Source organism: Muntiacus reevesi, chromosome 11, assembly GCF_963930625.1.
Source record: "Muntiacus reevesi chromosome 11, mMunRee1.1, whole genome shotgun sequence".
Lineage (NCBI taxonomy): Eukaryota > Metazoa > Chordata > Mammalia > Artiodactyla > Cervidae > Muntiacus > Muntiacus reevesi.
The window spans coordinates 65,954,539-65,967,734 of record NC_089259.1 but is presented as its reverse complement, the minus strand read 5'-3'; the positions used below and the strand labels follow the sequence as shown (position 1 = coordinate 65,967,734).

General features: G+C 40.2%; 1 protein-coding gene across 1 annotated transcript in view; it reads right to left on the bottom strand.

The window, feature by feature from the left end:
• LOC136144146 (ATP-binding cassette sub-family C member 4-like) overlaps nucleotides 1-13,196 on the bottom strand; it is a 158,554-nt gene that overhangs the window by 132,736 nt on the left and 12,622 nt on the right. The window contains exons 4-5 of the mRNA XM_065901806.1: nucleotides 6,396-6,620; nucleotides 1,808-1,897 (exon numbers count right to left, since the gene is read on the bottom strand). Of these exons, the coding sequence (XP_065757878.1) occupies nucleotides 1,808-1,897; nucleotides 6,396-6,620 (315 nt within the window). The remainder of the gene's footprint in view (nucleotides 1-1,807; nucleotides 1,898-6,395; nucleotides 6,621-13,196) is intronic.

Sequence of the window (13,196 nt, the reverse complement as noted above, 5' to 3'; positions counted from 1 at the left end):
AGCCCCCCAAATTAAGGCTTATTCACCTTCAAATTAAGTATAGGCCTTTTAGGCCTTCAGATCAGTTCAGTCGCTCAGTCATGTCCGACTCTTTGCAACCCCATGAATTGCAGCACGCCAGGCCTCCCTGTCCATCACAAACTCCCAGAGTTTACTCAAACTCATGCCTTCGAGTCAGTGATGCCATCCAGCCATCTCATCCCCTGTTGTCCCCTTCTCCTCCTGCCCCCCATCCATCCCAGTATCAGGGTCTTTTCCAATGAGTCAACTCTTTGCATGAGGTGGCCAAAGTATTGGAGTTTCATCTTCAGCATCAGTCCTTCCAATGAACACCCAGGACTTATCTCCTTCAGGATGGACTGGTTGGATCTCCCTGCAGTCCAATGGAATCTCAAGAGTCTTCTCCAACACCATAGTTCAAAAGCATCAATTTTTCTTTTTTTTTTTAAGACATTTAAAAGAATTTATTTATAATCTTATGTACAGAATTTATATAATTAAAATATTACCTAAATATTTGTTGCTAAATCATTTTAGCAACACTTCAAAGATGTAATATGAATGTGATACCATTTTTTTTTATTTTATTTTATTAGTTGGAGGCCAATTACTTCACAATATTTCAGTGGGTTTTGTCATACATTGTCACGAATCAGCCATAGAGTTACACATATTCCCCATCCCAATCCCCCCTCCCACCTCCCTCTCCACCCGACTCCTCTGGGTCCTCCCAGTGCACCAGGCCCGAGCACTGTGATACCATTTTTAATGTTGTTTTTATGTTTTTTCTTTTTTTTCCTCATTTATTTTTATTAGTTGGAGGCTAATTTCGAAGCTCAGCTTTCTTCACAGTCCAACTCTCACATCCATACATGACCACTGGAAAAACCATAGCCTTGACCAGATGGACCTATGGCAAAGTAATGTCTCTGCTTTTTAATATGCTATCTAGGTTGGTCTTACATCATGTTTAATGAAAAAATAATTGAAGGAGAAATGAAAGTGTTAGTCGCTTAATCATGCCCAATTCTTTGCGACTCCATGGACTGTAGCCCACCAAGCTTCTCTTCCCATGGGATTTTCCCAGGCAAGAATGCTGGAGTGAGTAGCCATTTCCTTCACCAGGGAATCTTCCTGACCCAGATATAGAAACCAGGCCTCCTGCATTGCAGGCGAACTCTTTACCACCTGAACTACAATGGAAGCCCCTAAACTTAAAGACCAAGATCATCCAGGAAAGAGAAGTGGTCTATACAGATCTGGCCAACAGCTACACCACTCTGGGTAACGTGATCTATTTATAAGGTAAGTGTGAAATGGGTACGATGGGACAGCAGAGAGTGTGCTGTGTCTGGCTGGAGACTACCAACTTGGAATATTCCTCAAAGCCTCCCTATGCAGCAGGCACTGAACAGGGCACACAGAAAGAACAACCCCTGCCCGCCAGGCTTTCATCATCCAGAGGAGGAGGAAGACAGCCCCTCAACACCCACACCACGTGCCAAGAAGGGCCACTCCGGGAGGACCCCAGGGGCACTAACCAAGCTGGGCAAGAACACTGCTGCCTGCCTATTACTGGAGTATGCTACAGACAATGTCAGAAAAACAAAATGCTCATGTATAGGCCAACACATATTATCACATCTAGGCTGTACACAGAGGAAATGAGGGTTGGATAAAGAGAACTTTTGCCTTGTGTCCTCAACAGAATCCTGGCCAACACCAAACCCTGGCACCTGGTATCCCAATAAGCTAAACCCAGTGAGAAGGATGGGGAATGGAAGAGGATCTCTCAGGGGCAGCTCACCTGATCAAACCTGTTCACATCATTGGACAGCAGGTTGACTATCTGGCCTGTGGTGGTCTTCCTCATGACCAAAGTACTCAGGTGAAGTGACTGAAATGAGAAAAAGATACAGAGAATCGGATTACTACAGTGATACCAAGTCAGTCTGAGGACATAGCAAAATGGAGTGTATTTTGATGGGGTCTTGTGTAGTGTCAGGACAAGCAGGATGATGCCTGAAAGCAGGGCTCTAGCGACCCATGTTCATCCTTAGAAGATTCAATGTGGTGGCAGCCCTGCCCACAAGGACAGCAAAGGGAGGAGCAGGGGACAGAAGCAAAACCCTCCACCCTGTTTCTCAATGAACTTGGACCTGCCTGAAGGATAAAGGGATACAAATTTAGACTTAGGGGTTAACTAAAGCAATTTTGAGCCAAAATCTAGACAGCATATTAAAAAGCAGAGACATCACTATGCCGACAAAGTTCTAGGTAGTCAAAGCTATGGTCTTTCCAGTAGTCATGGACATACGTGAGAGTTGGACCATAAAGAATTGATGCTTTTGAAATGTGGTGCTGGAGAAGGCTCTTGAGAGTCCCTTGGACAACTAGGAGATCTAACCACTCAATCCTAAAGAAAATCAACCCTGAATATTCATTGGAAGGACTGATACTGAAGCTGAAGCTCCAATACTTTGGCTACCTGATGCCAAGAGTTGACAAACTGGAAAAGACCCTGATGCTGGCAAAGATTGAGGGCAGGGAGAAGAGGGGACAACAGAGAATGGGATGGTTGAATGGCATCCCTGACTCGATGGACATGAGTTTGAGCAGACTCCAGAAGATATTGAAGGATGGGGAAGGCTGGTGTGCTATATAGTCCATTGGGTCACGGACAGCTGGACAGGACTGACTGACTGAACAACAACAACAAGATGAGAGCGGAGAGGCCACCTCGAGGGAAGAGATTAGGGGACGTGGACTATAAATGTGATCAGTCATTAATACTAGGTGTGATATCATTTAAACACTTTGGTCTTAGTTTCCTCATTCTAAAACTAACCAGTATAATATTCAAAACACTAATCCTGTGAGGAACCTGTGTTCTTAATGCCAGTCTGCTGACTTTACAAAAAGCACAGCCTATGCTGTATAATTCTTTCATTTGATAAAAAGCTCTGAAAAATTCCCTAGAGATCTGAGGAACCTGAACAGACCACCTTGAGCTATTTCAACAGACCACCAACTGGAGCCATGGATCCAAACAAAATGTCATGGTTCATAAAAATGTTCCATTTAGTCCTCAAGTTAAACAGAAAAATCAATGATCAAGTAAGACTATAAAGTGATACAGCCACAATGGAAGAGAGTATGGCAATTCCTCAAAAGACCAAACATGAAATTAACATATAGTATAGCAATTTCACTTCTGGGAATGTACTCATATTAAAGCACAAACTTAAACTGTTTTTGCACTGTGTTCATAGCAGCATTATGTACAAAAATCAAAAGTAGAAACAACTCAAATGTCCACTAACAGATGAATGGATACACACAATATTATATATACATATTAAGGAATATGATTCAATCTTAAAAAGGACTTAAATTCTGACATCTGCTCCAAGACGGATGAATCTTGAACATATTGTACTTACATGGCATAAACAAAATGACAAACATTGTGTGATTTCATTATATGAGGGACCTAGAGGAGTCAAATTCATAGAAAGAAGCAGTAGAAGGGTGATGACTAAGAGGAGGGGACTGGGGAGTCCATGTTTAATGGAGGCAGAGATTCAGTTTGGGAAGAAGAGAAAATTCTGGAGATGCACAGTGGTGATGGCTTAACGTGAATATACTTAATGTCACTAAATGGTGCACTTAAAAATAGTTAAAATGGTAAATTTTATGTTGTATATATTTTACCACAACTTTTTTAAATGAATGAACCAAAGCCAAAAGTAATTTTACCACAGCTGCAGAAAGGTAAATAAATGACAAGCCTTTTATACACAATCTTTTTTTTTGTTTGTTTTACAGTTTATTTTTTAATTGAATAACATGTTTTAGTTAGTTTTCCAAGTCTACAAAAGTAGTTCTAACACCCATTTTTAAAGCAGAATGATTTATACTAGCCACTCAGTCACGTTCGATTCTTTATGACCCTATGGACTATAGCTCTCCAGGCTCCTCTGTCCATGAAATTCCCCAAGCAAGAATACTGGAGTGGGTTGCCATTTCCCTCTCCATTATATATGATACATATGCCAAATTACTAACTATGACTTTGAGCTTAGCAGCCATTCCATTTCCAACACCCGACCTGCTTTCTCCTCAGGACAAAGGATCAGGAGGTGGGGCCTGAGCATGAGCCACAAACGTTCACAGGGGCCTTTCAGAGCTGCTCAGCAGCCCCAGGTTTGCCCTGAGGAATTGGCCCACCTGTAACCTGCAAGAAGTGTCTTATTTCTGCATCTCACGAGAAATCCAGAAGCAAGGCTGTGCACGAGGAAATTCCCATGTTTCTGGAATTTCAGGTTATGTACACACTTTCTGACTTTGTAAAGAAACAATTATTTTAGGCTAATTAAGCCAGTACATGAACACTTTGGGAGATGTTTACAATCACATAAGCAACATACAAGGTCAGATCAGATTTCCTAAAGGAAATCTGGATTTCCTTTTTAGGATTCCAAAATCAGATTTCCTAAAGGATTCCAAAGTGTTAGTGGGAAGAGGAAGAAAACCAGGTGGACAGTGGCTCACCTGTGCAGCAATGCATGAGCTTTGTTTGACTAAACCATCATCTCAAATCTAACTTAAAGTTTTCACAATGCAGTTCTGGTGAAATTTCCTACATACTTATGGGAGCTAAGCATGATCTGAAAAGATAAACATCTAGCTAATTTGTGGGGAAATCTGAGTATTTATCTACTAAATGATAGAAGGTGCAAGAGAATAACAAAAATGACGATGACTGACAGTGAAGACCCTTAACTAGAGGGTATGTCACCCAAGGAGAAACTGGGCTCATGTACCAAACAGAGACAGTGAGATGCCAGGGCCCTGAGTCCACACGGTTCTGAGATTTAACAAGAGCCTACTCAAGGAAAGATGGGAGAAGACATTCTACATTTTGCCCAGAAAAGTATTCCCAAGAAACAGGAGCTCTAGATAAGTAACAAATGTAAAAGAAGCAATAAGTTTCATTTAAATTGCCTGGTTTTAACTTTTATTGAGGATTTTCTTCATTTTTTTTTTATTATATTGTAGTGGGTTTTGTCATACATTGACAGGAATCAGAATTAAATATATTTAATGTGGGCAACATGATGTTTTGATGTAAATAAACATTGGGAAACAGTTACAATAGGAAAACAAATGAACATACCCATCATCGCATGTAGTTATCCTTTCATGTGTGTGGTGAGAACACTTAACATCTACTCTCTCAGCAAATTTCAACTCTAAAATACAGCTAAATAAAAAAAAAAAAAAAATTCTAGGAAAAAGCAAACAGCCCAGGGCAAAGAGATATGTAGGATCAAGTTTATAAAGAGCTCTTCAGCTCTTAACACTGGTGTATCTGTGGCAATTTGTAAAAACACCTAAAATCCTTATTCTTTTAAACTAGTTAAGATCAGGGTAAACTATGGAATAATTCTGTGGCATTTCTCAATACAAATTCACTGAACACATCAAATCAGGTTTTATTAAAAGTGCTAAAATTCATATTAAAGAAAGAGGAAATATTGAATTAAGAAAATAACTTGAATGAACAGCAATAAATTCTCACCAAAATTACTAAAAACAACATAAGATTTCAAGTTTCATCCCAACATTCAGCTCTATTCTTTAATACCATTATAAACAATCATAACTATAGAATATAGTGAGCAAGTCTATGTTTAGCATGGATTCCATTTATATTTTCCTTTAGTTCACATAATTACATTCAACATGATTAGATGGGTCATTTAAACATAAAATCATTCCCTTTCTCAAATACATTCTGTGCTCCTAGATTTAACTTTACAAATCACTGAAGTTTACTTTTAAATACAACTTTGATATAAAAGATGGTCTTGCTGCTGCTGCTACTGCTGCTAAGTCGCTTCAGTCATGTCTGAGTCTGTGCGACCCCATAGCCGGCAGCCCACTAGGCTCCTATGTCCCTGGGATTTTCCAGGCAAGAATACTGGAGTGGGTTGCCATTTCCTTTTCCAAAAGATGGTCTTAATGAACAACAAAATTGCCACAAATACAGCTAGAAGATTAAAGTACGAAAACATTGAAAACCAATTTGATACTTTTTATACTTATTTTTTAATTAGATTCCATTACAAGTTAAGTGGATATTATGCAATAACCTGTGGATTAAAGTGATCAAAGGCAGATTTGACCCAATCTCAATACAAAACTTTTGATTATTTACTGGTAAAGTTTGCTTAAATGATAACAACAAAATTGGCCTGCTGCAAATAGCAAGCTTCTCTAGGAAGGTGTAAATGATCCCAGTTACAAAATGTTTAATTTACAGAGAACTTTCCCAAGACATTTCTGACGCTTCTGGGGAGGTACACACTGTGGTACCGAGTGACACTCACCTTGCGGTAGATCATGTGGCACACGGCTACTCTCAGCCTCATCCCCACGCGCTGAATGTGGTAGAAGTACACGTGGTGCAGAACGGCCCACACGAGCACGCAGGCGCTCAGCCCTGCCGCGTAGGCGTAGGCTTCGTGCAAAGCAGCAGAATTGGCAGGATCATAGTTTTCAACATAACTAATAATTTTCCCCAAAAATATGGGCAGAACTACCTTGGTGCCCTCCTGAAAGAAAAAAGCCCTAATCAGAAATACAAGTCATGCCAGTTTTCCTTAACATAAGCTTTACTTTTATAATTAGCATTTTAAAAACCCATCTTGACAAAATGCTACATTCATGGCTAACCTAAAAGAAAAATACACACATCCACTCTCTCCTATAAGACAAGCAGAAAATAGCTTTAACGTAAGTCAAAATCTCTCATTCAAAGACAATAAAGCCTTAGTATTGGGTTGGCCAAAAAGTTCTTTTGGTTTTTAAGTAAAAATAAAAGACACATTTTTCATTTTCACCAAGAACTTTGTTGAACATATTCAAAGTTCTGTTCCACTATCTTCTGCCATTTTTCAGGAAACTTCATAATTCCATCTTCCCAAAATGTTATATCTTTTTGAGCAAAAACTATTTCAGGTACCTTTCACAGTCTTCCTGGGAATTAATATTCTTTCCATTAAAATAATTTTGTAAAAAACAAAATAAACAGAAACCCTAAGGAGCAGTGTCTGCTGAATATGGCAGATGAGTCAGAACTTCCAAGCCAAGCTATAACAGTGTTTGCCTGGTCAACAAAGAAACATGTGGTCTTACACTATCCTGATGGAAGATAATTCATTTTCTGTTGACTAATTCCAACACTTTACATCAAGTGCAGCTTTAAGTTGGCCTAACTGGGAGAAGTACTTGTTGGAATTAACTGTTTGGTTTTCCAGAAGGAGCTCATAACAGAGGACTCCCTTCCAGTCCCACTGTATACACAATATCACCTTATCTGGATGAAGACTGGACTTTGGTGTGCTTGATGGTAGTTCATTTCACTTACCCAACCATCTCATTCCAATTAGTGTAGAGTATCCACATGTCAGTGACCATCACAATTTGTTTTTAAAAAGGAGCATTTTATTAATAGTTACATTTCAGTAGAGAATTGCATGTGGAAATAATGGTCAAGAAGGTTTTATTTTCCCTCGCTTAACTTAGGTGGAAACCAAACAACAAAGTGATTAATTGAACCAAGATGGTGAAATGACTTTCATTTTCTTTTGCATATTTTGAGTATGCTGGCCATCTCCCACATGATATAACATTGATTGTTCTAAATTAATGTCTAGATTTGATGTCTATCAACTTTAACTGGTCTACTCGACTGAGAAGCATCATTCACCAAGAAATCTCCAACAGGAATCCTTTTTTTTTTTTTTTTTTTTTTCCGTATTGGGTCTTCATTGCAGTGCACATGCTTCTTTAGTTGGAAAGCACCAGCATAGTTGCCCTGAGGCATGTGATACCTTAATTCCCTGAAAGTGAAGTCACTCAGTTTTGTCCGACTCTTTGCAACCCCAGGGACTGTAGCCTACTAGGCTCCTCCATCTATAGGATTTACCAGGCAAGAATACTGGAGTGGGTTGCCATTTCCTTCTCCAGGAGATCTTCCCAACCCAGGGATTGAACCCAGGTCTCCTGCATTGTAGGCAGATGCTTTACTGTCTGAGCCACCAGGGAACTCAAAGCCTACAGCACCCGGTATTTCCACGTGGTCTCCCATCAAAGTACTATGCAGGCCTGACCCTGCTTAGCTTCCCAGATCAGACGAGATCGGGCAAGTTCAGGGTGGTAATCAAACGCATGACCCTTGCATTGGAAGGCAGACTCTTAACCACTGGACCACCAGGGGAGTCCCCTGATGGGTTTGTTTTTGATAGCTCTCTTCCGTCTGTAAAATGTTGAGGAACCCACAGGAGGAAGAGAAGGAGAATCCAAAATTCAAAACACAAAGCATAACTAAAAGCACTTTCTGCTCAACTAATAGTGCCTGATCAGATTAACGACAGAAAGCTAATGCCATCTCTCAAATGGATGTGACACTGAAGCCCTACACCCCTGTCTTGTTCTACACACATGTTCACAGGCTGTAACACCTGCCTTACCTTCCACAAGGTTATAGGAGATTTCATCTACTCCAGAGAAGAGAAGACTGTTTATTGGAAGGATTATGAGTAAGATGACCATCTCAGAGGAAGAAGACCAGTTCTCAAGAACACAAAGGTTCACTGTTACATTTCTAGGAAGCCTCATCATTCACTCCTGGAAGCACAAAGAGCTTAAGAAGAGCCCCTCATAGATTGTAAAACACACTGTTGATATAGTTTACTGAGATGGAATTCTGGAGACCTACACAGAGAAGCAAAAACATCAAACTACACATGGCAGTACCAGCCCAGATAGGATCAAGGGAAGCCCAGTGCTGCAGGCTACAAACCTGGGGCTATCCACCAGAAGCCCAGTGGTAATACCTGCCATCCCAAAGTGTCCTAAAACTCTGATTCTTTTTGGGAATCACTGCTGTCTGTTCAGTACAATTGCTCAGTCATGTCCAACTCTTTGCAACCCCATGGACTGCAGATTGACAGGCTTCCCTGTCCATCACCAACTCCCAGAGCCTGCTCAAACTCATGTCCATCAAGTCAGTGATGCCATCCAACCATCTCATTCTCTGTCATCCCTTTCTCCTCCCACCTTCAATCTTTCCAGCATCAGGGTCTTTTCCAGTGAGTCAGTTCTTCGCATCAGGTGGTCAAAGTATTGGAGTTTCAGCTTCAGCATCAGTCCTTCCAATGAATATTCAAGACTGATCTCCTTTAGGATGGACTGGTTGGATCTCCTTGCAGTCCAGGGACTCTCAAGAGTCATCTCCAACACCACAGTTCAAAAGCATCAGTTCTTCAGTGCTCAGTTTTTTTTTACAGTTCAACTCTCATATCCATACATGACTACTGGAAAAACCACAGCTTTGACTAGACGGACCTTTGTTGGCTGTTACTCAGCTGTCTGTTACTCATGTATTTGATCATAACATCATTTCAATTACAGGAGGAGTAAGAGTAATGTCACCCACCTAAAAGAATACTAATAAATGCAAGAAATTCAGCCAAAAAGAGTGTAAAATAAAGGCAGGTAATTACTGCCTAGGTGTCTGGGGTTATCTCCTGAAAGATAGTCTTTAATAACCCAGATGAGCAAACAAACTCACTAAGGAGTAATGCCAGTCCAGGGCCTATAGCTTCTACCCTTCTGTCTATTCTTGATCCTCACCTCAACTAGTGAGGAATAAAACAACTGTGAAAATATTCCCTACCAAACTTGAAACTAACCAAATTAAAATTTTCTGGATAGGCAAGCACAAGATCAAAAATTGTTCCCCAAAACTCTTCATGTTTGACATCAGACTGATTTGAGAATATTCTTTCCATAAACCATTGAAGAATAGAGTTTTTATATCCTAATAGGAATTCTTCACGACTATGAAACCATGAAAGATTTTTAAAAAAGAGTCTAATATAATATGACAAAATTTGATCAAAGTTCTACAAGAATCTGAGTCTCTGCAGCAGACATTTCTTGGTGGAGTCCTTGGTATTCAGCCTCCTGAAAGCACTTGATTTTTGGGCCCCATTTCCTGCTTCTTAGGGGAACTTTTCACAGAGTTAAGTGCTAAAATTCCTACTCAGTATAGTTTCTCCGTTACATTTTCACACATACTTAAAAGGTTTCTTACCCAACTCCACCATCTCTGCTTCATGAGAAAAATTAAGAAAACACAGAAAACAGAAACAACCTACATCAGACAAAGAAAAAATGCTTCAGTGAAATATATAAGCAGAAAAAAAATGAGCTTGTGGGAAAAATTAAGGGGCAATTTATCTTCAGAAATGGGGGAACAGGTGACAAGGAGCAGAGTTGAGAAAGATCCAGAGCTAAGGAGGAAAATCAATAATCCTGAAAAAATCATTAGGATTCTAAATGCAACTTCACTCCTCCTGACACAGTGGTCTTCATCCTGACTGCTCCTTAGCATCACTTGGGAGGGATTAAGAGCACTCTGAGACCTGAAGGCAAACCTCCAGAAACCGGTTTAGGTTCAACTGATTAAGGATGAACCCTGAAGTTCTCTCTCCCTGGAAGATTCTGGATGTAGAAACTAATCCCATGTAAGCATCTGCTATTCTCCCACATCATCAGGGCATCTGGGACTGGAGGGGCCATGAACCTGCTTTGAAGAACTTACAAGTACCACAGAAGGTTTAAACCTGAGTTCCATGTTATGTATCATACTTCTAAGAAAATTCTTTATGAACCCAAGCTCTTGAGACTCCAAAGATGAAATTCAGATCTTTCATTCGAAACCACAGGAAAAAAATAAATGTTTATAAAATAAAGTATTTACAAAATAAAAGTATGAATCAAAATTTGTAATGTTACATCTAAAGAGAGAGAAGAATTATAATGGAACAAGGATACCAGTCTTCTTTAAAAATAGCCTCTTTTGTTGATTTGATTTTGGAATTGTGAAAACATTATACAGAATTGTAATTATAAAACAATCAAGTTTTCAAAATCAATTTCTAAAATTTCAGAGTAAAATGAAACAAAAACTATATCCACCAAGTAGGTTGACAGTTACACAAAAACAAATTATTAAAAGTGGTTTTTTAAAAAAATTTGAAAACACATTCCCTGTGTGATATGCCTATCTAAGAACAATATCAACAGCAACAACAACAACAATATGCTTCCAAAAGTCACATTATGGTTAATAGTGTTAATATTATAATATTTTTAAATGAATAATTACGTCAGTATCATTGAGAACTGGGATTCACTGAAATTGCTTAGTCGTGTTCCTTTGTGACCCCAGGGACTATAACCTGCCAGGCTCCTCTATCCATGGAATTTTCCTGGCAAGAATACTGGAGAGGGTTGCCATGCCCTCCTCCAGGGGAGCTTCCCAACCCAAAAATCGAACCCAGGTCTCCCATGCTGCAGGCAGACTCTTTACCATCTGAGCCACCAGTAGGCATGGAAGAAAAGAGAAAAGATGATGAGAGGAAAAGAGATACCAATCTAAGAGTAAAAGATAAAGTAAAAGCACTACTGTCCTGAATCTGATTTAGATTGGAAATACCCATATAAGCTCAAGGTCTGTTTACTATAAACAATGTATTCTAGCTTTGTCCAATGACAAAGCTGAGAAACAATAGCCAACTCAACAGCAATGAGCACCCCTAGTGCCCAGACCATAGTCTCTAAATACCATTTCCCACTAGAAGGAGCCATGACTGCTTGGAGAAATGGAGACTCCAGGGCTGGGGCAAATTTGTACTTAAAATGCACAGCTTTTTTGTGTGTAACGATAAGCCAGAAACTTCTTGTCAAACCAGAAAGCAAAAAATTAGCAAAGATTTCTACAGTTTACACAAAAGACAGGAGTCCTGGGAAGAGATCTATTCTATCCTTAATGGCAGAGCTTGGTTTCACAAAGGGCTTAGAAAACTCACTGTTGTTTACAGGCCATCCTGGCAGAACAAGAACTTGAGAAAAGGCACATCTAAAAGTCAACTTTTCTGGACAGTAATTAAAAGTTTCACTCTAAGAAGAATTTTGAATTTTTCACCATTATGAAAGCAATCTTTTTAAAAAGGAGTCACCTATTTCCTTGACTTATTAAAGAAAATGGATTGAGGGGGATTGGAGGATGAGTGAAATAGGTGAGGGAGATGAAGAGGCACAAACTTCCAGTTATGGGAATGTAATTTACAAGATAGGAAATATAGTCAATAACACTGGAATAACTTTGTATGGTGACAGAGGGTAACTAGACTGATCAGGGTGATCATTTTATAATGTACAAAAATATTGAATTACTACACTGTACACTTGAAACTAATATTGTAAGTCAATCATCCTTCAATTTAAAAAAAAAAGTTTTCAATGAGACAATAAAAATACAGTTTTTTTTTTAAATGAATTGAAAAGCATCACCCTCAAGTATGTCTCAAGGTCATCACTGTGGATATTACTAACACCTAATGGCTAATGCTAAGCTCTCAAGAACCAGCAGGGCGCACACAGCAGGTCTGCTCTGCAGGCCCCTATCTGTTTGGCTCAGTGCCCCCTCCTCCTCTCCCTGCTGTGTGGCCCTCAGTGGTTGCTCTGAGCCCACAGCATCTTTGCCACCAGCAGCCACTTCCCAGCCTCCCGGGTTGAGCAGAAGTGAGGGACACATGGAAGAAAGGGTTGGGAAATAAATGCAAAGACCACTCAGCTCCTGGGGAACCAGCCCTGAGTCCAGGCACAGAGCCCACTTTGGGACGCAGAGGATTCTGCTTACTTCCTGCCCATCAGCTGAGCTCCAAATCGAAAACTTACACAATTATGTGCCTTCTTATAGCCTCTACCTAAAACAGAGACAACCAGCAAAAGTGGCCTTGGACAAAGGTCAGTGATTAGACAAGACCGGCCATTTCTAAGGTTCCCAGGAAGAGGACATAAACTCTGGTCACTCCTCCCCACTCAGGGTAGGGAGTGAGGGAACCCACTGAGGCTCTTCCAGGTCACCCCATTTACACACCAGCAGGTGGAGACCTCACCTCTCAGAGAGAAGCCCTGATGATCTGGGGAGATGATCTCTGTGTCTCTGGCCTAGGAAGAGTCTTTAGGATCCTCCTCTCTACCCTGAGGGCCTCAGGCAGGAGGAGACCTATTCTCCTCCTCACCCAAGATCCCCATGAAGGTACACACAGGGG